The sequence below is a fragment of the Pyrus communis genome, chromosome 4 (assembly GCF_963583255.1).
Source record: "Pyrus communis chromosome 4, drPyrComm1.1, whole genome shotgun sequence".
NCBI classification, from domain to species: Eukaryota; Viridiplantae; Streptophyta; class Magnoliopsida; order Rosales; family Rosaceae; genus Pyrus; species Pyrus communis.
Genome location: NC_084806.1, coordinates 23,545,297 through 23,571,890, shown reverse-complemented (window position 1 = coordinate 23,571,890; position 26,594 = coordinate 23,545,297). Strand labels below are relative to the sequence as shown.

Genomic DNA, 26,594 nt, shown 5'->3' with positions numbered 1-26,594 from the left:
TGACAAAGCTGCACGCGTTTTCTGAAAAGCAGAGAAAGCGTCGCCGAACTTTGCGCTTGTCGGCTAAAGATGTGTAGTTGCGATGATGGCCTCCACGTGTTTTCTGAAAAGAAGAAATCTTTTGACAAAGTTGAACGCGTCTTCAGAAAAGCCGAGAAAGCGTCGCCTAACTTACGCCGGAAATTCCGGCTTTTTGAATCGATGGACGCGTCGCCTTGGCTTTTTATAGAGGTATCAATCACCCCAACATACACACTCTGAAGATTTTCCATTCTTGAAAATCGACTCCGGCCCTTTGAGATTTAACTCCATCCACCCCTTCTCATTGAACACCTTTGAAAAATGACTAACTCATCGAACCTTAGCTTAGATTTGAGTCTTAGCAGCGATCCGGTTGCGCCCCGTCAAGGTAATGTATGGCGCCCTTCTTTTTTATCTTCTAATGGTCCTCTTTCAGGTGAAGACTCCATGATGACAGATGCAACAACCGCTACGATAGTAGCTAGGAACCTCCTTACTCCTAAGGACAGTAGGCTGCTTTCAGGACGGTCCGATGAGTTGGCCGTTCAAGAGTCCCTCGCTCTCAGCGTTCAATGTGCAGGCTCTGTGTCCAACATGGGCCAACGCCTGCTTGCTCGGTCCCGCCAAGTGGAATCGTTGATGGCAGAGGTGGAAAGTCTTAAGCAGGAGATCAAACAACTTAAGTACGAGAATAGAAGTTTGCATGTGCTTGCAAATAACTATTCGTCGGGCATGAAGAGGAAGCTTGATGAGCTGCAAGAATCTGAGGGTCGAATTCACAGTGACCGTCAAAGGCTTGCGGCTTATCTCCAGAGGCACCTTTTTCCTGGGTCATCCAGCGTTTGGCCAAGTATTGAGGCCTGGAATGCTCTAGCTCCGATGCCTTCCGCTTCGATGCCTCCCGCTTCGATGCCTCCCGCTTCGATGCCTTCCGCTCCGACGCCTTCTTCTCCGACGCCTCGTAGTGGGGCTTCACGTAGACATCCTTTGTGAAGGCTCCATCTTTCTGCCATGTTTATTTTTATTCTTTTTTTTTTTTTTTTTTTTTTTTTAATCAAATCAAACGGCATGGAATTGATCTTTGAATGGAGGGTGATACTTGAAATGATCCGGTAATGGTTTAAATTCTAGAGTGGATGCCTGAATCATTAACAACATATTAGTATAAAAGAAAATTGAAATTCGGGGAGGCGGCTTACCTTTGTGCTCCGACATGAACTTAAAAATAAACACCCCTTCGAAAGTTATGACATGTCCCGTGTCATAAAACCCTTTTTCATAGCAACCCAATAGTTTGTCTACAAACATAGCCCTCATATACATTCGTATTAGTAAGCAAAAACACACTTAACCAAAACTAACACAACTAACACAAAAAAAAAAAAAAAAACACAAACCTTCCATCCCACACCCAAACCTAACCAAAGCATTGTCCTCGATGCTTAAAATTGTATGTAATGCAAGTAGGCAAAGAATATGGAATGGTGACAACATAAACACAAAATGAGGAAAGAACACAAACCACACTAGGTTGCCTCCTAGTAAGCGCTTTATTTAATGTCTAGGCAAGACATGGTAGCTTGTTCACGGTGTTGTAAACTCAAGAAAATCTACAACTTGATAAACTTGCTCTTCCTCCACTTTCTCCAAATATGGTTTCAATCGCTGCCCATTGACTTTAAAAGAGGTGCCATTCTTCATGTTTGCTATCTCCACAGCTCCGTGGGGAAATGTTTGCAGCACCTTAAATGGTCCCACCCACCTAGACTTCAATTTACCTGGAAAAAGTCTCAAACGTGAGTCATACAACAGTACTTTCATACCTTGGTGAAACTCCTTCCGTAGGATGGCCTTGTCATGATAGAGCTTAGTCCGTTCCTTGTAGATTTTGGCATTCTCATATGCTTCATTTCTGAGTTCTTCCAACTCATTAAGTTGGAGCTTCCTTGCTATTCCAGCATCCTTGTAATCAAAGTTGAACTTCTTGATGGCCCAATATGCACGGTGTTCAAGCTCCATTGGCAAATGACAAGCTTTCCCAAACACAAGGCGATAAGGACTCATGCCAATGGGGGTCTTATATGCTGTTCTATATGCCCATAGTGCATCATTCAACCTCAGTGACCAATCCTTCCTTGTAGGGCTTACGGTCTTCATCAAAATGTTCTTGATCTCCCTATTGCTAATCTCCACTTGTCCTGAGGTTTGAGGATGGTACGGGGTTGCCACTTTGTGGTTGATGTTGTACTTCTTCATCAAGGATTCAAAGGGTTTGTTGCAGAAATGGCTGCCACCATCACTAATAATAGCTCTTGGGGTTCCAAACCTACAAAAAATCACATCTTTAAGAAAATTCAAAACAACCTTATGATCATTAGTTATTGTAGCAATGGCTTCAACCCATTTGGATACATAATCTACTGCCACTAATATGTATAAGTAACCAAAAGAGGATGGAAATGGTCCCATGAAATCGATTCCCCAAACATCAAAGAGCTCCACCACCAAAATGTTGTTCAATGGCATCTCATTTCTTCGGCTAATGTTCCCCATTTTCTGGCACCTATCACACTTAGAACAAAAATCAAAAGCATCTTTGAATAAAGTAGGCCAAAAGAAACCAGATTGTAAAACCTTTAGAGATGTCTTTTTGGCACCAAAATGTCCTCCACATGCCAATGTATGGCTGAACGTTAGAATGCTTTGTTGCTCACTCTCTGGGACACACCTCCTAATGATTTGGTCAGGGCAATATTTAAACAAATATGGTTCGTCCCAAACGTAGTGCTTTACCATGGCAAGGAACTTCTTTCTTTCCTGAAAAGAAAGGTCATTTCTAATTATACCACAAACAAGATAATTAACAAAATCAGCATACCATGGTTCTTTTTCTTGAATAACAAGGAGTTGTTCATCTGGAAATGATTCATTTAGAGGCAAAGGTTGTCCAACTCCATGGTTTTCATTGAGCCGTGACAAATGGTCAGCCACAACATTATCACTTCCCTTCTTATCTCGAATTTCCAAGTCAAACTCTTGTAGTAAGAGTATCCATCTAATTAAGCGTGGCTTAGCATCCTTTTTTGTCATCAAGTACCTAAGGGCTGCATGATCAGAAAACACAATAACTTTAGATCCAACAAGATATGACCGAAACTTCTCTAAGGCAAAAACAATAGCAAGCAACTCCTTTTCAGTTGTGGAATAGTTAAGTTGAGCATCATTTAGAGTCCGGCTTGCATAGTAGATCACGTGTGGGAGCTTGTTCACCCTTTGCCCTAAAACTGCACCAATAGCATAGTCAGAGGCATCACACATTAATTCAAAAGGTAAAGACCAATCTGGTGCCATAATAATAGGGGCCGAGGTTAATTCATGTTTCAAAGTATTGAATGCATCCATACAAGCTTTATCAAAATGAAATACAACATCTTTAGCTAACAGATTGCATAATGGACGAGTGATCATTGAAAAGTTCTTAATGAAACGACGATAAAAACCCGCATGTCCCAAGTTGGAGAGATCATCCCAATCTTTCGTGGAAGAACAACAATCAATTCCAAAACTTCCAACCAAAACCTACACTTGAAGATATGGTTAAATTGTTAGCCCAAAATCACTTTCACACACCAACAACACCACTCATTGCACATGCATTCCATCCTTTAATTCACCCACATGCACTCCCATCTATTTCATCATTGAACCACAAATCAGCCACACATTCACCCACATGCAGCCACGTATTCATTGCACATGCTTTCACATTCAATTCCAGCACCAAACATCCCATGCCGTGTACCCCTTATGCAATTCCAGCTTTCACATGCAATTCCAGCTTTCCAACCTAGCCACATTCACATGTATTCACTCATAATCATTCACCAAACTTGCAGCCACATTTCCACCTATTCCTAGCTGTCATGTTCCCTCTCATTTACCTATAAATAAGCATGCATTGCAGCCACAATGGATTCCATTCATCACAGAAATTCCATTCACAACACAATACACAACACAAACACTTCCCCTTTGCCGCAAATCCCCTTCCATTTCTACACAATCTCTTCTCGGCTTCATTCCATTCCATACACTCTCCCATTCGCAGAAACTGTCAATACACTCTCCCATTCGCAGAAACCATTCAACCTTAGCCGCTCCACCTTCATTTACAACACACTTGGAGCACCAACACCGAAGGCAACTCTTAAGGGATTTCGACATCAGTTTTGCTTCAAGGGTTCTTTCTACTTAATTCTATGTCCAACTCCATGGTTTTCATTGAGCCGTGACAAATGGTCAGCCACAACATTATCACTTCCCTTCTTATCTCGAATTTCCAAGTCAAACTCTTGTAGTAAGAGTATCCATCTAATTAAGCGTGGCTTAGCATCCTTTTTTGTCATCAAGTACCTAAGGGCTGCATGATTAGAAAACACAATAACTTTAGATCCAACAAGATATGACCGAAACTTCTCTAAGGCAAAAACAATAGCAAGCAACTCCTTTTCAGTTGTGGAATAGTTAAGTTGAGCATCATTTAGAGTCCGGCTTGCATAGTAGATCACGTGTGGGAGCTTGTTCACCCTTTGCCCTAAAACTGCACCAATAGCATAGTCAGAGGCATCACACATTAATTCAAAAGGTAAAGACCAATCTGGTGCCATAATAATAGGGGCCGAGGTTAATTCATGTTTCAAAGTATTGAATGCATCCATACAAGCTTTATCAAAATGAAATACAACATCTTTAGCTAACAGATTGCATAATGGACGAGTGATCATTGAAAAGTTCTTAATGAAACGACGATAAAAACCCGCATGTCCCAAAAAACTTCTTACTCCCTTAACGGTTATGGGAGCTGCCATATTGGTGATGATGTCAATTTTGGCTTTGTCCACCTCCATTCCTTGGCTAGAGATTACATGCCCCAACACAATTCCTTGTTTCACCATAAATTGGCACTTTTCCCAATTGAGAACCAAATTTGTTTCCTGACATCTTTGAAGTACTAAAGAGAGATGGTTAAGACATTCATCAAAAGAGGAACCAAACACTGAAAAGTCATCCATAAATACCTCAATGAATCTTTCTACCATGTCAGAAAAGATTGCCAACATGCATCTTTGGAATGTTGCTGGAGCATTGCAAAGTCCAAAAGGCATTCTCCTATATGCAAATGTGTCAAACGGGCAACTAAAGGTAGTTTTCTCTTGATCCTCCGGAGCAATTGCAATTTGATTGTAACCTGAGTAACCATCAAGAAAACAATAGTGTGAGTAACCTGCCAATCTCTCAAGCATTTGATCTATGAAAGGCATAGGAAAGTAATCTTTTCTAGTGCTAGAATTCAACTTCCTGTAATCGGTGCAAACACGCCAACTAGCCGTGGGTTTTGTGGGCACAAGCTCTTTGTTTTCATTCTTCACCACCGTGATTCCCACCTTCTTAGGTACCACCTGAATAGCACTCACCCATTTGCTATCAGAAATGGGATATACGATCCCCACATCTAACAACTTCAACACTTCATTCCTCACAACTTCCTTCATGTGTGGATTGAGCCTCCTTTGTGGTTCACGGGTTGACTTTGCTCCTTCTTCCAAAAGAATCCTATGCATGCACATGGTAGGGCTTATTCCCTTGATATCTGCAATAGACCAACCAATAACTGATTTGAACTCTTTTAACACCCTAATTAGTTTATCTTCTTCATTTGGGGTGAGGTCAGAAGTTATGATAACTGGAAGAGTTTCAAATTCAGCTAGATATGCATACTTTAGATGTGGTGGAAGTGGTTTAAGTTCAAGTTTTGGTGCCTTAACAGTGGAAGGGGTTAAATGTGACCTCGATGGTTCTAAAGGCTCTAAAAGAGGTAAAATATTCAAAGGATACGGTGCCAATGCTTCCAAGGCAGCTACCTCTTCCATGAGTGCATCTTCTTCATCAAACTCATCTTGAGATTGACTCAAAACAGTTTGTAATGGTTCATTAGATTGTGCCTGCAAGAACTTAGAGAAAACAAGCGAATCAAGCACATCAATGGCATAACAATTAAGAGATGAAGAAGGATGTGAAAGAGACTCAAACACTTTGAATTGAACGGTCTCTCCTAGCACTGTCATAGTGAGGAGTCCATTTTGCACATCAATGATGGTCTTGGCCGTGGCCATAAACGGTCTCCCAAGCAAAATAGGCAACTCTCGGTCATGTATAGGAGCTTCTTCCATGTCCAACACTACAAAATCCGCAGGCAAGATTAGTTTATCAATTTGAACTAGAATATCCTCTACTATACCTCTTGGATATTTCACGGATCTGTCCACAAGTTGTAATGAGATGGTGGTGGCTTTCAATTCCCCCAAACCTAGTTGAAGGTACACGGAATAAGGCATTAAGTTGATGCTAGCACCCAAGTCAAGCATTGCCTTCTCTACCTTCTTGTCCCCTATGGTGATGTTGATAGAAAAACTTCCTGGATCCTTGAGCTTTGGTGGAAGTTTTCTTTGCACATCACACTTAGGTTCATGATTAGGAACATTTGATCAAGTCCACACATCATATGTTTGATCATATCTAAGTGAAACAAACCCAAGAAATAGGTAGATGGATGAGTATAATCTGATTTAACAAGCATGGACTTGGCTTAGCAATGGTGAAACCGAATCCCTAGCTTCATCTCCATTTGTGCTATCTCATTTTATTAGTTGTTGATTCATTTATTTGTGTCTACTTCATTTTCTTATGCTTTCAAGTTACAACAACAAATCTGCCTAAGTTGATTAGTTTTATTTCTCTTATAGAGTTCTTGCAAAACAAGTAGTTGTATAGGTCCAATTAGTCCCTGTGGATTCGACACCCTTACTTGTGCCATTATACTAAACATATTCTAGCACGAAGAAGGAAAACATCAATCAAAATGCTTGTTAAATCAGATTATACTCATCCATCTACCTATTTCTTGGGTTTGTTTCACTTAGATATGATCAACCATATGATGTGTGGACTTGATCAAATGTTCCTAATCATGAACCTAAGTGTGATGTGCAACTTTGGTCCCTAATCAAGAACATGACACGCACAAGAAACTTTCATAAAACCAAAGGAAACACTCGGCAGGTTGTTTGCAAAGCATTCCCTTCATTCATTCACATCTCCACCAAGAGTATGCATGATGTGTGCTTTACTCTTGGCTAAACAACCTGTGGTTAAATCAAATGGTGATCAAACATTAAAATCAACACACAAAGTCACAATTAAATCAGAGAATGAAACAAGAAATAGATGGATCAACTGAGCATTCTGAAATAACTACATGGCAATCTTGCAAGGCTACATCGAATCCCTAGAAAGAAATTAGTTACACTTCATGTTTACAGAATGTTTGATATAAAAATATACAACATGAATGAACATAGAATTAAGGAGAAAGAACCCTTGAAGCAAAACTGATGTCGAAATCCCTTAAGAGTTGCCTTCGGTGTTGGTGCTCCAAGTGTGTTGTAAATGAAGGTGGAGCGGCTAAGGTTGAATGGTTTCTGCGAATGGGAGAGTGTATTGACAGTTTCTGCGAATGGGAGAGTGTATGGAATGGAATGAAGCCGAGAAGAGATTGTGTAGAAATGGAAGGGGATTTGCGGCAAAGGGGGAGTGTTTGTGTTGTGTGTTGTGTTGTGAATGGAATTTCTGTGATGAATGGAATCCATTGTGGCTGCAATGCATGCTTATTTATAGGTAAATGAGAGGGAACATGACAGCTAGGAATAGGTGGAAATGTGGCTGCAAGTTTGGTGAATGATTATGAGTGAATACGTGTGAATGTGGCTAGGTTGGAAAGCTGGAATTGCATGTGAAAGCTGGAATTGCATAAGGGGTACACGGCATGGGATGTTTGGTGCTGGAATTGAATGTGAAAGCATGTGCAATGAATACGTGGCTGCATGTGGGTGAATGTGTGGCTGATTTGTGGTTCAATGATGAAATAGATGGGAGTGCATGTGGGTGAATTAAAGGATGGAATGCATGTGCAATGAGTGGTGTTGTTGGTGTGTGAAAGTGATTTTGGGCTAACAATTTAACCATATCTTCAAGTGTAGGTTTTGGTTGGAAGTTTTGGAATTGATTGTTGTTCTTCCACGAAAGATTGGGATGATCTCTCCAACTTGGGACATGCGGGTTTTTATCGTCGTTTCATTAAGAACTTTTCAATGATCACTCGTCCATTATGCAATCTGTTAGCTAAAGATGTTGTATTTCATTTTGATAAAGCTTGTATGGATGCATTCAATACTTTGAAACATGAATTAACCTCGGCCCCTATTATTATGGCACCAGATTGGTCTTTACCTTTTGAATTAATGTGTGATGCCTCTGACTATGCTATTGGTGCAGTTTTAGGGCAAAGGGTGAACAAGCTCCCACACGTGATCTACTATGCAAGCCGGACTCTAAATGATGCTCAACTTAACTATTCCACAACTGAAAAGGAGTTGCTTGCTATTGTTTTTGCCTTAGAGAAGTTTCGGTCATATCTTGTTGGATCTAAAGTTATTGTGTTTTCTGATCATGCAGCCCTTAGGTACTTGATGACAAAAAAGGATGCTAAGCCACGCTTAATTAGATGGATACTCTTACTACAAGAGTTTGACTTGGAAATTCGAGATAAGAAGGGAAGTGATAATGTTGTGGCTGACCATTTGTCACGGCTCAATGAAAACCATGGAGTTGGACAACCTTTGCCTCTAAATGAATCATTTCCAGATGAACAACTCCTTGTTATTCAAGAAAAAGAACCATGGTATGCTGATTTTGTTAATTATCTTGTTTGTGGTATAATTAGAAATGACCTTTCTTTTCAGGAAAGAAAGAAGTTCCTTGCCATGGTAAAGCACTACGTTTGGGACGAACCATATTTGTTTAAATATTGCCCTGACCAAATCATTAGGAGGTGTGTCCCAGAGAGTGAGCAACAAAGCATTCTAACGTTCAGCCATACATTGGCATGTGGAGGACATTTTGGTGCCAAAAAGACATCTCTAAAGGTTTTACAATCTGGTTTCTTTTGGCCTACTTTATTCAAAGATGCTTTTGATTTTTGTTCTAAGTGTGATAGGTGCCAGAAAATGGGGAACATTAGCCGAAGAAATGAGATGCCATTGAACAACATTTTGGTGGTGGAGCTCTTTGATGTTTGGGGAATCGATTTCATGGGACCATTTCCATCCTCTTTTGGTTACTTATACATATTAGTGGCAGTAGATTATGTATCCAAATGGGTTGAAGCCATTGCTACAATAACTAATGATCATAAGGTTGTTTTGAATTTTCTTAAAGATGTGATTTTTTGTAGGTTTGGAACCCCAAGAGCTATTATTAGTGATGGTGGCAGCCATTTCTGCAACAAACCCTTTGAATCCTTGATGAAGAAGTACAACATCAACCACAAAGTGGCAACCCCGTACCATCCTCAAACCTCAGGACAAGTGGAGATTAGCAATAGGGAGATCAAGAACATTTTGATGAAGACCGTAAGCCCTACAAGGAAGGATTGGTCACTGAGGTTGAATGATGCACTATGGGCATATAGAACAGCATATAAGACCCCCATTGGCATGAGTCCTTATCGCCTTGTGTTTGGGAAAGCTTGTCATTTGCCAATGGAGCTTGAACACCATGCATATTGGGCCATCAAGAAGTTCAACTTTGATTACAAGGATGCTAGAATAGCAAGGAAGCTCCAACTTAATGAGTTGGAAGAACTCAGAAATGAAGCATATGAGAATGCCAAAATCTACAAGGAACGGACTAAGCTCTATCATGACAAGGCCATCCTACGGAAGGAGTTTCACCAAGGTATGAAAGTACTGTTGTATGACTCACGTTTGAGACTTTTTCCAGGTAAATTGAAGTCTAGGTGGGTGGGACCATTTAAGGTGCTGCAAACATTTCCCCACGGAGCTGTGGAGATAGCAAACATGAAGAATGGCACCTCTTTTAAAGTCAATGGGCAGCGATTGAAACCATATTTGGAGAAAGTGGAGGAAGAGCAAGTTTATCAAGTTGTAGATTTTCTTGAGTTTACAACACCGTGAACAAGCTACCATGTCTTGCCTAGACATTAAATAAAGCGCTTACTAGGAGGCAACCTAGTGTGGTTTGTGTTCTTTCCTCATTTTGTGTTTATGTTGTCACCATTCCATATTCTTTGCCTACTTGCATTACATACAATTTTAAGCATCGAGGACAATGCTTTGGTTAGGTTTGGGTGTGGGATGGAAGGTTTGTGTTTTTTTTTTTTTTTTGTGTTAGTTGTGTTAGTTTTGGTTAAGTGTGTTTTTGCTTACTAATACGAATGTATATGAGGGCTATGTTTGTAGACAAACTATTGGGTTGCTATGAAAAAGGGTTTTATGACACGGGACATGTCATAACTTTCGAAGGGGTGTTTATTTTTAAGTTCATGTCGGAGCACAAAGGTAAGCCGCCTCCCCGAATTTCAATTTTCTTTTATACTAATATATTGTTAATGATTCAGGCATCCACTCTAGAATTTAAACCATTACCGGATCATTTCAAGTATCACCCTCCATTCAAAGATCAATTCCATGCCGTTTGATTTGATTAAAAAAAAAAAAAAAAATAGAATAAAAATAAACATGGCAGAAAGATGGAGCCTTCACAAAGGATGTCTACGTGAAGCCCCACTACGAGGCGTCGGAGCAGAAGGCGTCGGAGCGGAAGGCATCGAAGCAGGAGGCATCGAAGCGGGAGGCATCGAAGCGGAAGGCATTGGAGCTAGAGCATTCCAGGCCTCAATACTTGGCCAAACGCTGGATGACCCAGGAAAAAGGTGCCTCTGGAGATAAGCCGCAAGCCTTTGACGGTCACTGTGAATTCGACCCTCAGATTCTTGCAGCTCATCAAGCTTCCTCTTCATGCCCGACGAATAGTTATTTGCAAGCACATGCAAACTTCTATTCTCGTACTTAAGCTGTTTGATCTCCTGCTTAAGACTTTCCACCTCTGCCATCAACGATTCCACTTGGCGGGACCGAGCAAGCAGGCGTTGGCCCATGTTGGACACAGAGCCTGCACATTGAACGCTGAGAGCGAGGGACTCTTGAACGGCCAACTCATCGGACCGTCCTGAAAGCAGCCTACTGTCCTTAGGAGTAAGGAGGTTCCTAGCTACTATCGTAGCTGTTGTTGCATCTGTCATCATGGAGTCTTCACCTGAAAGAGGACCATTAGAAGATAAAAAAGAAGGGCGCCATACATTACCTTGACGGGGCGCAACCGGATCGCTGCTGAGACTCAAATCTAAGCTAAGGTTCGATGAGTTAGTCATTTTTCAAAGGTGTTCAATGAGAAGGGGTGGATGGAGTTAAATCTCAAAGGGCCGGAATCGATTTTCAAGAATGGAAAATCTTCAGAGTGTGTATGTTGGGGTGATTGATACCTCTATAAAAAGCCAAGGCGACGCGTCCATCGATTCAAAAAGCAGGAATTTCCGGCGTAAGTTAGGCGACGCTTTCTCGGCTTTTCTGAAGACGCGTTCAACTTTGTCAAAAGATTTCTTCTTTTCAGAAAACACGTGGAGGCCATCATCGCAACTACACATCTTTAGCCGACAAGCGCAAAGTTCGGCGACGCTTTCTCTGCTTTTCAGAAAACGCGTGCAGCTTTGTCAAAAGGAGCCGCATCCGCACTACTGCGTGTCGTTCAGAAAGCGAAGGGGCGTCGTTCAGAAAGCGAAGGGGCGCCTGCTCAGAAATCGAAGAGGCGCTCACTATTTCAAAAAGCCGGATTTGCGGGATCAAAACGTTTGTCGACAAGGGTAAAAGAACAGTACCACCACTTGATATTATCTCTATATATGTCGACCTTCATCTTTTATGGCAAGGCAGACCTGAAGAAAATGCCCAACTCTTCCTCACCTCTGAGGGCGCACTCCCAGCAAAGCCTTTCGAACTACTCAATTTTTTCTTCTTCCCCAAAAATGATACCAGATGCCTGGAGTACAGATGACCCAGGAGGAAACGGCGGATTGAAGCATGTGCTGATTCATTCACCGCTTCTTCAAAAGCAAAGGTATCTCATATCATCAAGGTTAAAAGCAAAAGTATCTCATATCATGCTCTTTCCCTGTCTTTTTCTTTGTCCTTGTTCTTACTCGCATGGCAAAGTGAAAGAAGCAATCAGCCGGCACTTGGAGTCAGTCTTCTGTTCTGGAGCCAACTGCCTGGAATCTATTCCTGATTGCTTACCTAGCGTTGCTCTCGAGTAGTCATCTTCAACGGTTGATACACTTCCAGAGAAGGGACCACTTCTGCAAAGATTGAACAAAGAAACAGATAAAAGGAGGAAGCTCCGACCTTCGGGGAAGACCAAAAGAATCCTGCTGCCCAGTTCAAGAGTAGCACAAAGGAAAATCAACGATGGGCGGAAACCAGTTCAAGAGTAAGCCTGTGGAATCACCAAGATCAAGCCTCAATACAATCACCAAAGAGAAGAGGGAATTTACACTCCATAACCAGATTTGCGTCCCTAAACTCTTCTCTTTGTTAGTTACATTCTGCCATGTTTAGTATGTTTAAGTGCTTTTTGTGTGTTTACTTATGTTTTGTGTGAATCTATGCTTAAAACATTGAGGACAATGTTTGATTTAAGTGTGGGGGGGTAACCCATTACTTTAATGCAAATTCGTGGGATTTTATCACCCATTACTTCAAATGTTGTTCCTTGCTGTTTTAAGGTGTTTTTAAGTTGTTTTAGAATGTTTTAGTATGTTTTGTTTTTATAACTCCGAAAATCACATAAAAATTTGAAAAAACATGTTTTGAAAAGCCTAAAAAGAGTGTTTTGAGTCGTTTTTGTGTGTTTGTGTCTTAGGGTACCTTCCAACACAATGATAAGGATTTGGTTTGTAATTGCATGACGGTTAAAAAGAGTTATAAACATAAAGAAAAGTTTGATTTACTCTTGGTATATGCTTGGTTATGGTTATAATGTATGACTTCACATGCAATCATAAAAGAAAAATTCGTTTTTGTAACATGCTTGAAGGAAGGAACTCAAACAAACGCTACAACCTTGTGAGACTTGAGCCTAAACGTTCTTTGGAGAGTTATTATCTGTGATTCTTTGTTTTCTAAAGTTGTTGCATGATCTCATTATTCCTTGCTTGGTTGCTACTTAGAATGCAATTGTATTATGATAGAACTAAATGCTAGAACTTATATTCGTTTCATTCAAAGCATGACATTGAATTGCATAACATATATCAAGATGAAGTTGTGTAGTTGCCACCATAGCCAAATAGCCTTACTTCCCATATTTCGTATTTGTTGTAAGTTTTAACCCCGTTGAGCCTTGTTTAGCCTTTATTCTTTGTTTACCCACATTATCCTCACTTAGCCTAGTGTAGGACAGTCCACACCCTTGTTCTTAAATGATAGTGAGCATGACTTAAATGAATTCCTTTTGAGTACATTATGAAAGAAAATGAGTGTGGGGGAGAGAATGTTTTGTTCTTAAGTGTTTATGTATGTTTTGAGAGGCAAAAGAAAAGAAAAAAATTGTGAAAAACATATAAAAAAAAAAAAAAAAGAAAAAAGAAAAACAGAAAAGAAAAGAAAGAAAGAAAGAAAGAAAAAAAGAGCTTGATCTCCCTTTTTGTTCAAAAGTTGAGTTTTCATTCAAAAGGGAATTCTAAGTGCCTAATTCAATACTTTGCTCACTATTGCTTTAAGAATGTTTGTTTATCCTTCACCTTTCATTGTTAGCCAATACCCTAGCCCCGTTACACCCCTTTGACTTCTATCTTGATCGTTATGTGTTCAATAATGTGGAGTTTGTAATTGATATGAGCTTATGGAATCACTGGTTCTCATTCTAAGTAGTAGCATTTCATTCATGAGATCATATTCATGTCATTATCATAAATCCAGAAAATGCTTTCCTTGTTATAACATATGTGAGTGTTCGTCTCCATGTTTACATCAATCTTCTCACATATGCCTAGTGTAGGGTGTGTAGTCAGAAAATCTGTGTGAAAAACGAGAGTACATCTAGTAAGGAATTGAGAGAATTCTCTAAGGCATGTTACTACATTCAAAACATGGTTTTAAATGCTTAATTGTGAACTAGTATGTGGTGACTATGAGTAAGAATGTACTTAAGTGTAAAGATGGCTAAAATCTGTGGGAATAATGATTTTTAACTTGTCATGTGCATTGGAAATCCCTGAAACGATTGTTGGAAGGTTTAAGATTGCCTTTGGTTTGTTTTGTTTCGTTTCGTTTTGTTTTGTATTTCTGTTTTGCTCGAGGACTAGCAAAAGCTAAGTGTGGGGGTATTTGATAGGAGCATATTCATGCGACTTAAATGGCTTGTTCTCGTTCATTTACGTTATGTTTCTTTAGTTATTTTAGTCCTTTATGCTTCTTTTGTGTGTTTTCAGGTTCTAAGGGCAAAGTATGGAAAAGGATGCCTTTTGGAGCAAATTAGAGATTGAAATGGATTTCATATGCTTGGAGCCAAGAGGATGGACGAAATTGAAGACTTGAAGTAGGAAAGTTAAATACTAAAAGACCTCATGTTTGAGCATCATTGAAGACTCCTACGCATTTTAGAACACAAAAACAACATTCCTTGCAACCTTAGGACAATGTCGTGTGTTTCCTTGTGTCTCCCTTCCTTGCCATGCAAGGAAGGGCTTTGTTCCCTATTTTAAACACTTAAACATTACCACTTATCATTCACCACTTATCATTCACCACATATCATTCACCACTTATCATATCATACATTCATTTATCACTTATCATAACCATACACTTATCACTTATCATACTCATAATCATCTACACATTTCCACCTAATCCACATGCTTTCACAACCTAATTCACATGCACATTCATCCACCTTTTTCCCAAAACCACAACACCTAGCCGTGCAAAACACTATCATTTCATACATATTCATTTTCAGCAATCACTTTCACACACCAACACCACTCATTGCACATGCATTCCATCCTTTAATTCACCCACATGCACTCCCATCTATTTCATCATTGAACCACAAATCAGCCACACATTCACCCACATGCAGCCACATATTCATTGCACATGCTTTCACATTCAATTCCAGCACCAAACATCCCATGCCGTGTACCCCTTATGCAATTCCAGCTTTCACATGCAATTCCAGCTTTCCAACCTAGCCACATTCACATGCATTCACTCATAATCATTCACCAAACTTGCAGCCACATTTCCACCTATTCCTAGCTGTCATGTTCCCTCTCATTTACCTATAAATAAGCATGCATTGCAGCCACAATGGATTCCATTCATCACAGAAATTCCATTCACAACACAACACACAACACAAACACTTCCCCTTTGCCGCAAATCCCCTTCCATTTCTACACAATCTCTTCTCGGCTTCATTCCATTCCATACACTCTCCCATTCGCAGAAACTGTCCATACACTCTCCCATTCGCAGAAACCATTCAACCTTAGCCGCTCCACCTTCATTTACAACACACTTGGAGCACCAACACCGAAGGCAACTCTTAAGGGATTTCGACATCAGTTTTGCTTCAAGGGTTCTTTCTCCTTAATTCTATGTTCATTCATGTTGTATATTTTTATATCAAACATTCTGTAAACATGAAGTGTAACTAATTTCTTTCTAGGGATTCGATGTAGCCTTAGTAAATGGTAATCTAGTAAACTTAGAAAAATGACAAACATCACAAGGACTTGTAACTTTGCACATATTTGGGAACAAGGTGGATAGAACTTTTTCAGAAGGATGTGCTAGACGTTGGTGCCAAAGTTGTTGTTCTTGAGCTAAGCTTGAAGTGACTTGAAAATCCTTGGGAACTTGAATATGCTTGGAAAGATAGTAGAGACCATTTAAGAAAAATCCTTCACCAATCGTCTTCTTGGTGACTACATCCTGAAAGATCACATTTTTGGGAGAGAAAATGGCAAGACAATTTAATGAGTTTGTGATCTTGCTAACAGATAAAAGTTGAAAAGGGAATGAGGGAACATAAAGAGCCTCAGACTCGACATCACTTGAGATCAAATGTATTTTTCCTTTTCCCACAACCATAGCATTTTTTCCATTGGCAACTGACACTTGGGATGGAATAGAAAATTTTTCAAATTTATGCAAGTTTGTAGACTTGTTAGTCATATGATCAGTGGCTCCAGAATCTAAATCCAATAATCATGCACATTACCAATGCTGAGAGCAGTTGAGAAGGAGTGTAAGATACCTGGGATGTCCCTTTGTACCACGCCTTCATTTCCAGCCAGGAAGCCAGCAAACTGTCCTAGTAGTGCAGTTTGATTGTTGTCACACTGATTTAGTGGTCCTTCACTATCTCCAAGACCTTGTTTCTTGTGAAGAAACATAGCAAACTCGTTGATCAGTGCAGCTGGATTAGTGGTGAACTTTAGTGCTCCATCAGAAGAAGTTGTGGCAACATGATTTGCCTTGTAAGAAGGGTTGTACGAGCCTTTCGAGACACCTTTGTTATCCCTAGGAAACTTTGGTTTTAACTCTGGATGAAGAATCCAGCATCGGTCTCTTGAGTGCCCACCAGCATCACAATGGCTACATTTTAAGCCAGTTTTCTTTCCTTTGTAGCCTCTCTCCTCACCAAGTTTTTGGTTAGAGAAGTAAGCCCTAGCTTCTGGTATATTTGCCTTCATGTCCAAGGTCATGACTTTCCTTCGAACCTCTTCTCTTTGAATTGTGGCACACACACTTGAAAAAGAAGGCAGGTCGGGATTCATGAGGATATGGCTTCGAAGATCTTCGAATTCAGGGCTCAGGCTTGCTAGGAGTTGGAATATTTTGTCTTCCTCGGCTCTTTTAGTTAGCACAGCAACGTCGATGGTGTGTGGTCGATACACATTCAGCTCGTTCCACATAGTGGTCAGCTTTCCAAGATGTTGCACAAATGGCTTCCCTTCCTGTTGCAAACCAGCAATGTCCTTCTTTAACTGAAACACTCTAGCCGCATTGTTCTGATTTTCATACATTTCCTTGAGATTTTTCCAAAGAGTCATGGAGGATTCAGCATAGCTAAAAATTTCTGCAATCTTACGATCCATGGAATTCAGTAGCCACGACATGACCAACTGGTCTTTGCATAGCCAAGCATCATACTCCGGTGAGGTAGTCTCAGGCATTGGAATAGCACCATTAACATAACCAAGCTTTGATCGTCCTCCCAGAGCAAGAGAAACTGCTCTCTCCCATGGAAGATAGTTAAACTCATTTAGCAAGACAGAACTAAGACGTTGATTTGGGTTGATATCAATATCTGAGTGTGGTGATGGTGGAGTAGCATGAAAGCTGTCTCCTTCCAAATTTACTAAGCTTTCTTCAGCCATGATTGAAGGACAAGAAGCTCACAAATCTCTCAAGAGAACACCACAGAGACAGTCCGGTTAGGGTCACTGCTCTGATACCATATTGAATTTTGAATGTCTATATTTGTATATGTGTGTAACTTACAAGGAAAGCTCATATAAATGAGCGGAAGAAAGGAAAGCAAAACATAAAGAAAGAAAAAGCAAAGCATGAAACATGGAAGCAGAAAACATGGAAGGAAACATGGAAAAGTAAAAAGCAAAGCATGAAACATGGAAGCAGAAAACATGGAAGGAAACATGGAAAAGTAAAGTTTCTTCCAATACCTAGGTTGTTGAGATGCAAAGATCATTGAGGATGCGAAGGTGAGATCTCGATCATCAGCTGAACGGTTACCTTCGATGCTCTTGCTATCAGAATCGAATGAGTTTTTGGATTTTCCGGGCATTCCACCTATGGGAAGGTTGCTGTTGGCAATGCTCTTCACGTCGTAGTGGCTCATATCAAAGTTGGTCACGGCGTTTAGGCCTCGGAACTTAATGGCCGCAATGTCATAGGCCTCAGCTGCTTCTTCTTGAGTGGCTGTTCGACACAAATTAATTAAAAGTCCTTATCAATTAGCAACACAATCAAATATGGTTTTAAACCCTTGAACAATTTGTTCGAGGAAAAATGTTAAGGGAATTACTGAAAGTGCCAAGGTAGAGATCTTTGTTGCCTGCAACCCTTCCTATTCTTGCCTGCCATCTTCCATGTTGATGATGCCTGAAATAAATTCGGTATTAATTAAAAGTAAAGCAAATAAAAATTAAAAAAAATTAGAAGAAAAGAAAATATTATTTAGTTCTAGTTTAAAATCAAGCACTACAGACAATAAACAAGTTGGAAACGACAAACCTATTGGGTTTTAATTAAAATAAAAGTAAATTCAAATTCAAAAAAAATTAGAAGAAAAGAAATATTATTTAGTTCTAATTTAAAATCAAAGCACTAAATACAATAAACAAGTTGGGAAACACAAACCTTGTGACCCCTCTGTAAATAGAAGCTCCTCTAGAAAATCCACTACTTTTCCTACAACGTAGAAAAAAAAAATACATAAACAACCAAATCTTCAAAATAATAACACCAAGAAAATTCCTAAAAAAATAAAAAGTAAACGAAACCATATAGAGTATATCTCCTTAAAAAAACTATAAAAAAAGGGTTAAAAATAATAGTACCTTCGAAGAGAAGCAACAAATTCCTGCCTAGTCATATTCTTCATCTCCCACAATTCCTTCTCATAGTTAGTAACCTTCAAAATTGATAACGAAGTTAGATCAAATATTTTCAGCGAACATAAATAAATGAAATATAAATAGATATGTAATAATGAAACAATGTAAATGAATATTTATTGCATGCAGCTGATCTTACTGGAAAGTTTGTGGTGGTGGTCGGACCCCAGTACTTCAGAGCTGCCAGATCGTAGGCTCTTGCTGCTTTTTCTTCTTTCTCATAACCACCTACAAATATTCACAAAATTCAAGCAATGTAAATACATATTTATTTATTTAATTACTTTTTCAACAATGAGAATCTAAATAGAAAAGAATCTGACCCATGATGTGGTGCATTCATGCAAAGAATAATTGTTGTGCTACAGTAACCAAAATCTGTTGTGAATCTTAAAATTTGATGATCAGGAGCCGGATCCCTTCCGGATCATTTGGAATTGAGTCCACTCATCAAATGATCCGAACTATTAAAATTTTATTGAACGGTTACAATTATTATAATTTTTAGAAGGGTTTCTGTTTGTAGTCATTGAATCAAATTTCAATAGATTGGATCATTTGATGAGTAGGCTCAGTTCCAAATAATCCAGAGGGGATCCGATTCCTGATGATCATATCCTTTCATGTACTTGATAATAATGATCTTATTGATAATGGCCATAAATTGGTCGAAGAGGATTCTCTTCCTTTATTCTGTTCTTTTTAAATTTTCTTTCATTTTCTCCTCCTACTTGATCAATTACGATTAAACTACGTCTAACATCTTATATAAAAAAATTTATAGAAAAAAAAGTCAAAAAGCAAAATGTGAGAAAAAGAGAGAGGAATGCGATGGAAATAATAGAATAGAGAATCTTACTCAGTAAAACGTGAAATTAGTTACTCACCCAAATAAACTGCAGAGGTGAAGTTGATGATGATGATGATTAGAGCATATCCATAAGAGCAATCATTTGCGTCATGTACATGGCGGACAAAACAAACAACCCACATCACAATCTTTACCAGTCATGAAACTACAAACACAATGCGCACAATAGCAGTGGTATCCACTTCAAACCTAACATGCGCCTAAGGTGTCAAAAGCAAGATGATCCAATCTCAAACTGTGCTCTTTCTTGGGATTGTTCTGATCCTTCTGGATGATCAGAACCGTTCGCTGAAATAGATCCAGAGGACCCATTTTATCTTGTGTCATATATTGTACACCTTAAGCGCACGTTAGAATCACAAAGAACCTTCAAACCCTAGAAGAGATTATTACATAGTAGAAAATGAAAATTACCTTGCCTGCCCTTCCTACTTTGTCCTTCTCTTCTGCAACTGGTATCCCACAGATGCGCTTCATATCTTCCTGTCCACCTATGCCTAAACATTCAAACCCGCGCCACCAACCCCCAAACAAACAAAGATTAGTAACAAGAAGAAAATATTCTCAAAAATTACAATAGTAAAATCATTATAAAAAGTATGAACTTGTGATTAAGTTGTACGTAGCTCTAGTAGTTAGGAGCATTACCGTATGACGCCTCGGTAAATGGATGTGCGCTGCCCGAAGGTGTCAGAGGGTTTTTTGGGGATGGGATCGGAAGAGGCGAGAGGGTGGTGGTTTTTCGGTTTGGTTGCTTGTAGAGTATCGGTTGTGGTGGTGGTAGCGATTGTGGAGAAACCTCGGAGGAAGCTAGCAGCTATGGTTTTGAGCTCGGGATCGTAAATCCGGTTTTCAGACAAAGCGAGCGGAGCTGTTTGATGATGATGATCAGCAGTAGAAAACTGAGGGAGTGAGGTCGGTGTGACGGTGGTGGTGAAGGTGGTGCAACCTCCGAGAAAGTCCTCAAGCTTTGAGCCGTTCACTCCGGAACTGAAGATGGAGAGGTCAGTTGCTGAAGTTGGACTTGCACCTTGACGATGGTGATCGGCGACAGTACCTGTAAGACCAAAAAAAAGATTGATATAATACATGTGTTAGAAATAAAATAGAATTAGGGGGGGGGGGGGAGAGAGAGAGAGAGAGAGAGAGAGAGAGAGAGTGATTTTGGGGACCTGCTGAGTGGGTTGGGGAATTGGAGGTGAAGGCCTCGGAGAAGGAGAGATCGTGAGAAGGCTGGTGATGATGAGAGTGGTTGGAAAGAGAGAAGCCGAGGAGCCAGTTCTGAGGAGAAGAATCCATGGTTTTTGTGTTTTTCAATATTAATTTTGATGATAGATAGATAGACATGCGTGACATATGAGAAGTTTGTGGGATTTCTTTGTCTTTGGAAGAAGAGCTAACAAAATACCCAAGTGAATGTGAAAGTGTGTCAATTAAAGTTAAGTTAAAATGAACACAGATATTGAGGAGGTGATAGCAGAAAACTAGCAGTAGCGGTCGAACTAGAGTATTCTTTAGTATTAGTAGAAGAAGAAAGACGTGAAGAGGTGAGATGAATGAATCGAAAGAGAAAGAGAGTCCTATTAAGGGTTGCACGAGGATCGAGATTCTTTTTAGTGAGAGAGAGAGCAAGGAAAGCAAAGTGGAAGCTTTTGATGGGATGACTAAGCGGTGTGTATTTCTCTCTCTACTTCTTTAGGGAATTTTTTTTTAGTTTGTCTAAAAAATTAGAGCTAATATGGAATATGTATTCTTCTATATTTCACAAAAGGAATTTGCACATGTTATATACAATTTTGAATTGTGCCAAATTAAGAAAATACAAGACATTTAATAAAAGAATATTCAGATACAATCTTCCAGTAAATGAGAAGATACTCAACGGTGATCATGTGTAACTGCCTGATTTGAATTGTTGATATCTGGTGTAGAGGTTATTTCCATGATTTTAGGAGATTCCCTTTTATGCCCCCGCAAGATGGTGGTCCCATTAGAGACACCGATCTTGGACGAGGAAGGGCTTTTGTGAGGACATCTGCAAGTTGATCCTAAGTAGAAACATGTGACATCCGAAGAAGGCCACGATTGACACGATCACGAACAAACTAAAAATCAAGTTCAATGTGCTTCATGCAAGAATGAAGGACGGGATTGACACAGTAGAAAGTAGCCCCAATATTGTCGCAAAAAATGGTTGGTTTATCCATTAAAGAGACACCAAGCTCACGGAGGAGGGATTGAACCCAAGCTAGTTCAGCAGTAGGGGAGGCTATGGCGTGGTACTCTACTTCTGTAGACGAACGAGCGACAGAATGTTGTTTACAAGAACTCCAAGAGATTAAATTACCACCAAAATAAATAACATAACTAGTAGTGGACTTACGGTCAACACGATCACCAACCCAGTTAGCATCTGAAAAAGCATAGAGACGGGATGAGACACTATGATGGAGGAGAAGACCATGAAAGATAGTGTCTTTCAGATAGCGAAGGAGACATTTCAGGGCCTGCCAATGAGACTCAGTTGGTCGATGCATGAACTGTGAGAGTTTGTTGACAGTAAATGAGATGTCAGGGCGGGTGAGACTCAGATATTGCCTTTGTCTTTGTTAATAGCACATCACCATCCCGACGAAAAATAAAGAGAAAGGCATCTGAGATAGCATTAACAAATCCCTGATTAAGCACAAAAGAGCTCAACTCCTTATACCATGATCAGGGTGCCTGCTTGAGGCTATATAAAGCTTTGCGGAGTTTGCAAACATAACTTGGAAAATTAAAATCACCGAATCCGGGAGGTTATGACATATAAACATCCTCAGAGAGTGAGCCATGCAGAAAAGCATTGTTCACGTCTAATTGACGAAGAGGCTAACCATGAGTGAGAGCCAAATGAAGAACAAGACAAATTGTGGTGGTTTGACAACCAGGCTGAATGTGTCCGAGAAATCCACTCCAGGACACTGGTGAAAGCCTTTAGCAACAAGGCGTGCTTTGTACCTATCAATACTGCCATCAGAATGCCTTTTTATGTGGAATACCCATTCGCACCCAATAAGATTCCATGTGGGTTGAGGGGGAACAAGCTCCCAAGTACCATTGCAGATTAAAGCATTGAACTCGTCGGACATGGCTGCACGCCAAAGAGGATCTTTGATAGCCTGAGAAAACACATGTTGGTTCAATGGGATAGGGAAATGGATGTTCGGTGGCGGTGCAAAGTTGTTTGGGTTTAAAAATATTATTTTTGGCTTGAGTGGTCATGGGATGATTGTTTAAATTATTTGGTGGTAGTGGGGGTGGGGGTAAGGGATTGATAAGTAGAGTGAATGGGGACGGTGAGGAAGTAGGGCTGGCAGGTGTAGTGATGTTGGTTAGGAGGTAGTATTAGACAATGATAGTGTAGTCAAAGAGGGTTGGGTTAATGATGGGGTGGGTCCGTGGGGTTGTAGGGTAATGAAATTGGCAGGTCGTGTTGGTAGGGAGATGAGGTTAATGTGATGTGTTGTTGAGGAGGTGGGGCATGGGGAATTTAGTGGATGAGCAGCAGCATGTGGTGATGGTGTGGGGGAGAAACACAACGCCAAGACGTCTGATGACATATGAGTAGCAGCATGCTGAGAGGTGGAAGTGGGTGATGGTACATTGGCAACCTAAATAGGAATACTTGTGACAGCGAGAATGACAGTAGACCATGCTAATGAGTTGGGGGGACAAACTTGAGGAACTACAGAGTCACAAGAAGAGAAGGGAAATGTGTTTTCGTCAAATTGAACGTGACGGGAAACAAACACACGGCGGGAAGAGATATCAAGACATAAATAAGCACTTTGAGTAGAGGAGTAACCAAGAAAGAGACATGGACGAGACCGAGGAAGAAGCTTGTTAGAATTATAGGGTCTTAACTAGGGGAAACATAAGCAACCAAAACCCCGAAGCTTAGTCTAGTTAGGAAGATCACCAAAAAGAGCTTTGTAGGGAGAAATATTATTGAGAACATGAGTAGGCATCCTATTAATAAGATACACAGCAGTTTTGAAAGCATATGACCAATAAGTGATAGGTAAAGATGCTTGATGGAGAAGTGTTAACCCTATTTCGACAACATGTCGGTGACGGCGTTCAGCAACACCATTCTATTCAGGAGCGTGAGGAAGAGTGGTGAGATGAGTGATGCCATTGGTGACTAAAAAACTTTTGAGTCTAACATATTCTCCACCACCATCAGAGTATAAGGTGATTATTTTGGTGTGGAAGTAATTTTCAACGAGAACCTTAAAGGTTGTGAAAATTGATGAAACATCAAATTTGTGTTTCATGGGATAAAACCAAATATATTTTGTGAAATGATCTACAAAGATAACATAGTATGAAAAGCCATCGGTAGATAAATAAGGGGCAAAGCCCTAAACATCACTATAAATTAGTTCAAGGGGACGCTTACTAACAAGTGAAGAATGCCCAAACAGGAGCTTGTGGCTCTTATTACAATGACAAGAAGTGCAAATAGATGGATTTGAAGACATAGTAATGGATGAGGTACGTAAAATTTGGAGAAAAGTTCGATGATTGGGGTGATTGAGTCGACAATGCCACAAATTGGAGGAGTCCACCACACCCACCATAGCTTGTATTTGAGATCGGGATATGGGCATCAAGCATGGCCACTTATATGTATCGTCCTTATTCGGGCCTTAAACAAGTGTCGCCCTCGTGTTCAGATCCTTGACAAGAAAGAAATCATGGCAAAGTTCAATAGAGGTTGCATTTTTTTTTATTAAACTTAGCAATGGAAATTATATCACGCGAAATGGAAGGAACACACAGGACATCATATAATCGAAAAAGTGTGGTGGAGGGAGAGGGGATGATGTGGAACCAACATGGGTAAAACTCAAACCTTTTCCATTACCAATAATAATCTCATCTGGGCCATCATAGGAGGTGGAATCCGGGATGTTCCTGGAATCAAAAGTGACGTAGTGAAAAGCACCCGAATCTAGTATCCAAGGAAAAGATGTGGAGGAGCGGGCAGTGGTGTGGTTGACCATAGGTGGAGCAAAGGAGCTTGAAGAAAGATGAGGGTAGAGTTTGGCACTATGCCCTTGAGTGCCACACTATTGGCAAAAACCACGATATCCCGTGCCAGAACGCTGATTATTAGTGGTGTTGTTGTTGTAGTGGTTAGCACGATGAGAATTGTTGGCGGTATTATTTGGACGTTGGTTGGAGGCTTGTGTGGATCACGAGCCACGGTGGGTGAAGCAGGAATTTTGAGCAACAAGGGTAGTCATAGGTGCTACAACATCTGTTGTAGTATCCCGTTTGATGAAAGCTTCATGTTTAATGGGTTTGTCATACAAATTCTCAAAGGAGATGAAGGTATCACTAGCCTGAACAACGACAGCGATTTCTTTAAAGTCGGGTCAAACACCATTGAGAACATGTAGAACAATATCATCGTCAAAGAGTGGGACATCAATAATGGCAAGCTCATCAATGATGGCTTTGACAACTTGTAGAAAAACAAACACAGGCTGTGTATCACGACGCATGAGCGTAAGACGCTCTTTTAGAGTTAGAACCCGATAGTGTGTTTTGTTAGCGTAAAGCTTGATCAGCTTGTCCCAAGCATCCTTAGAGGTTTTGGAGGAGGCAATGAAAGATATGACATGATAAGAGACAAAGGCTAAAAAGCGTGTAGGAGCAGCTAATCTTGACAAATCCAAAATTTATAGGACGTAGCAGAAGAGGTAGCAAGACATGGTTTGATCCATCAATATAACCCATCAAGTCATACCTAAGAAGTAGGGCATTGAATTGAGCTCGCCATGAAGGAAAGTTGGTGGGTGTGAGTTTGAGAGGCAATTGAGCTAATATGGAATGTGTATTTTTGTATATTTCACAAAAGGAATTTACATGTGTTATTACAATTTTGAATTGTGCCAAATTAAGAAAATACAAGACATTTAACAAAAGAATATTCAGTTACAATCTTCGAGTAAATGAGAAGATACTCAATGTGATCATGTGCAACTGCCTGATATGAATTGTTGCTATATGGTGGAGAGGTTTTTTCCATGATTTTAGGAGATTCCCTTTTAATACAGTTCGATACATTAAGTGTCAAATATTAATAGTTGAATATTTAAAAAAAAAGTATTACTTTAGAGCAAGTCCAGTAGGGCCTTTAGCTTGATGGACCGTGGATTGCATAAGAGCAAATTGTTGGGGCAATCAAGTCCAGGCCATGCGGGCTTCAGCGCCGAAGGGGGCCTGAGCGACAAGCCTGGCACGAATCGCTGGCTCGAGAGCTCGAGGTGAAGATGATGCAACACTGACGTCAGGGCTCACTTCCTACTCCTCCCCTCCTCGCTGCTCGCTTCCTTTCCCTGGTTTCTATTGCTGTCATTTCTCTCTCATCGCCCCTTACTCAAAACGTGAAGAGGCTTCATATTCGAACCTCAATCAGAGAACCATGATCCCCGTCGTTCGATTCACCAATCAAACTAAGCTCATTGATGTCCCCTTCCATTTGAACTTTGTCTTCCTCGACCTCAATTTTCGACGGCACGAGCTTTATTTTAATGTTGGAATTGCATTTCTTGAATGCCCAATTGTGAATGTTGAAGTTTAAATTGGTTTCAAATAGTATGGGAAGTGAGAAAATGGCCAAGAGATTGTCTTTGGGTGGCATAATGAGGACGAAGCTATCCGACATCACCAATTTGCAGGCTACAAAAACGATGAGCAATGAGGACGGATTTGCTTAGTGGGTAAAATCTAATATTTTATTGCCTATAGCCAGGGCTATTCAATTTTAGGGGTGGAGATTCAAAGGGCAGTTACTATTCACTGGATGGATTCAATAGTGAATAGCCCTAGGGGGCCTTTGCAACGCTGGAGTTGCTCTTATTCTAGTTTTAGAAAGAGTGAAGGGTGATATTCGTGTGTATGATCGTAGGGAAGCAAGAGGGAGAGTGAGCGGATACCATGACCCATAAGTAGGATGATGCGTAT

General features: G+C 40.2%; 1 protein-coding gene across 1 annotated transcript in view; it reads right to left on the bottom strand.

Annotated features, from left to right (window-relative positions):
• The window catches only part of LOC137730628 (AP2-like ethylene-responsive transcription factor AIL5), a 40,563-nt gene extending 19,690 nt beyond the window's left edge, over positions 1 to 20,873 (bottom strand). Inside the window, exons 1-9 of the mRNA XM_068469607.1 lie at positions 20,747 to 20,873; positions 20,223 to 20,631; positions 19,989 to 20,071; positions 19,591 to 19,599; positions 18,843 to 18,931; positions 18,647 to 18,720; positions 18,447 to 18,497; positions 18,112 to 18,188; positions 17,750 to 18,005 (exon numbers count right to left, since the gene is read on the bottom strand). Of these exons, the coding sequence (XP_068325708.1) occupies positions 17,750 to 18,005; positions 18,112 to 18,188; positions 18,447 to 18,497; positions 18,647 to 18,720; positions 18,843 to 18,931; positions 19,591 to 19,599; positions 19,989 to 20,071; positions 20,223 to 20,631; positions 20,747 to 20,873 (1,175 nt within the window). The remainder of the gene's footprint in view (positions 1 to 17,749; positions 18,006 to 18,111; positions 18,189 to 18,446; positions 18,498 to 18,646; positions 18,721 to 18,842; positions 18,932 to 19,590; positions 19,600 to 19,988; positions 20,072 to 20,222; positions 20,632 to 20,746) is intronic.
• Positions 20,874 to 26,594: the final 5,721 nt, after the last annotated feature.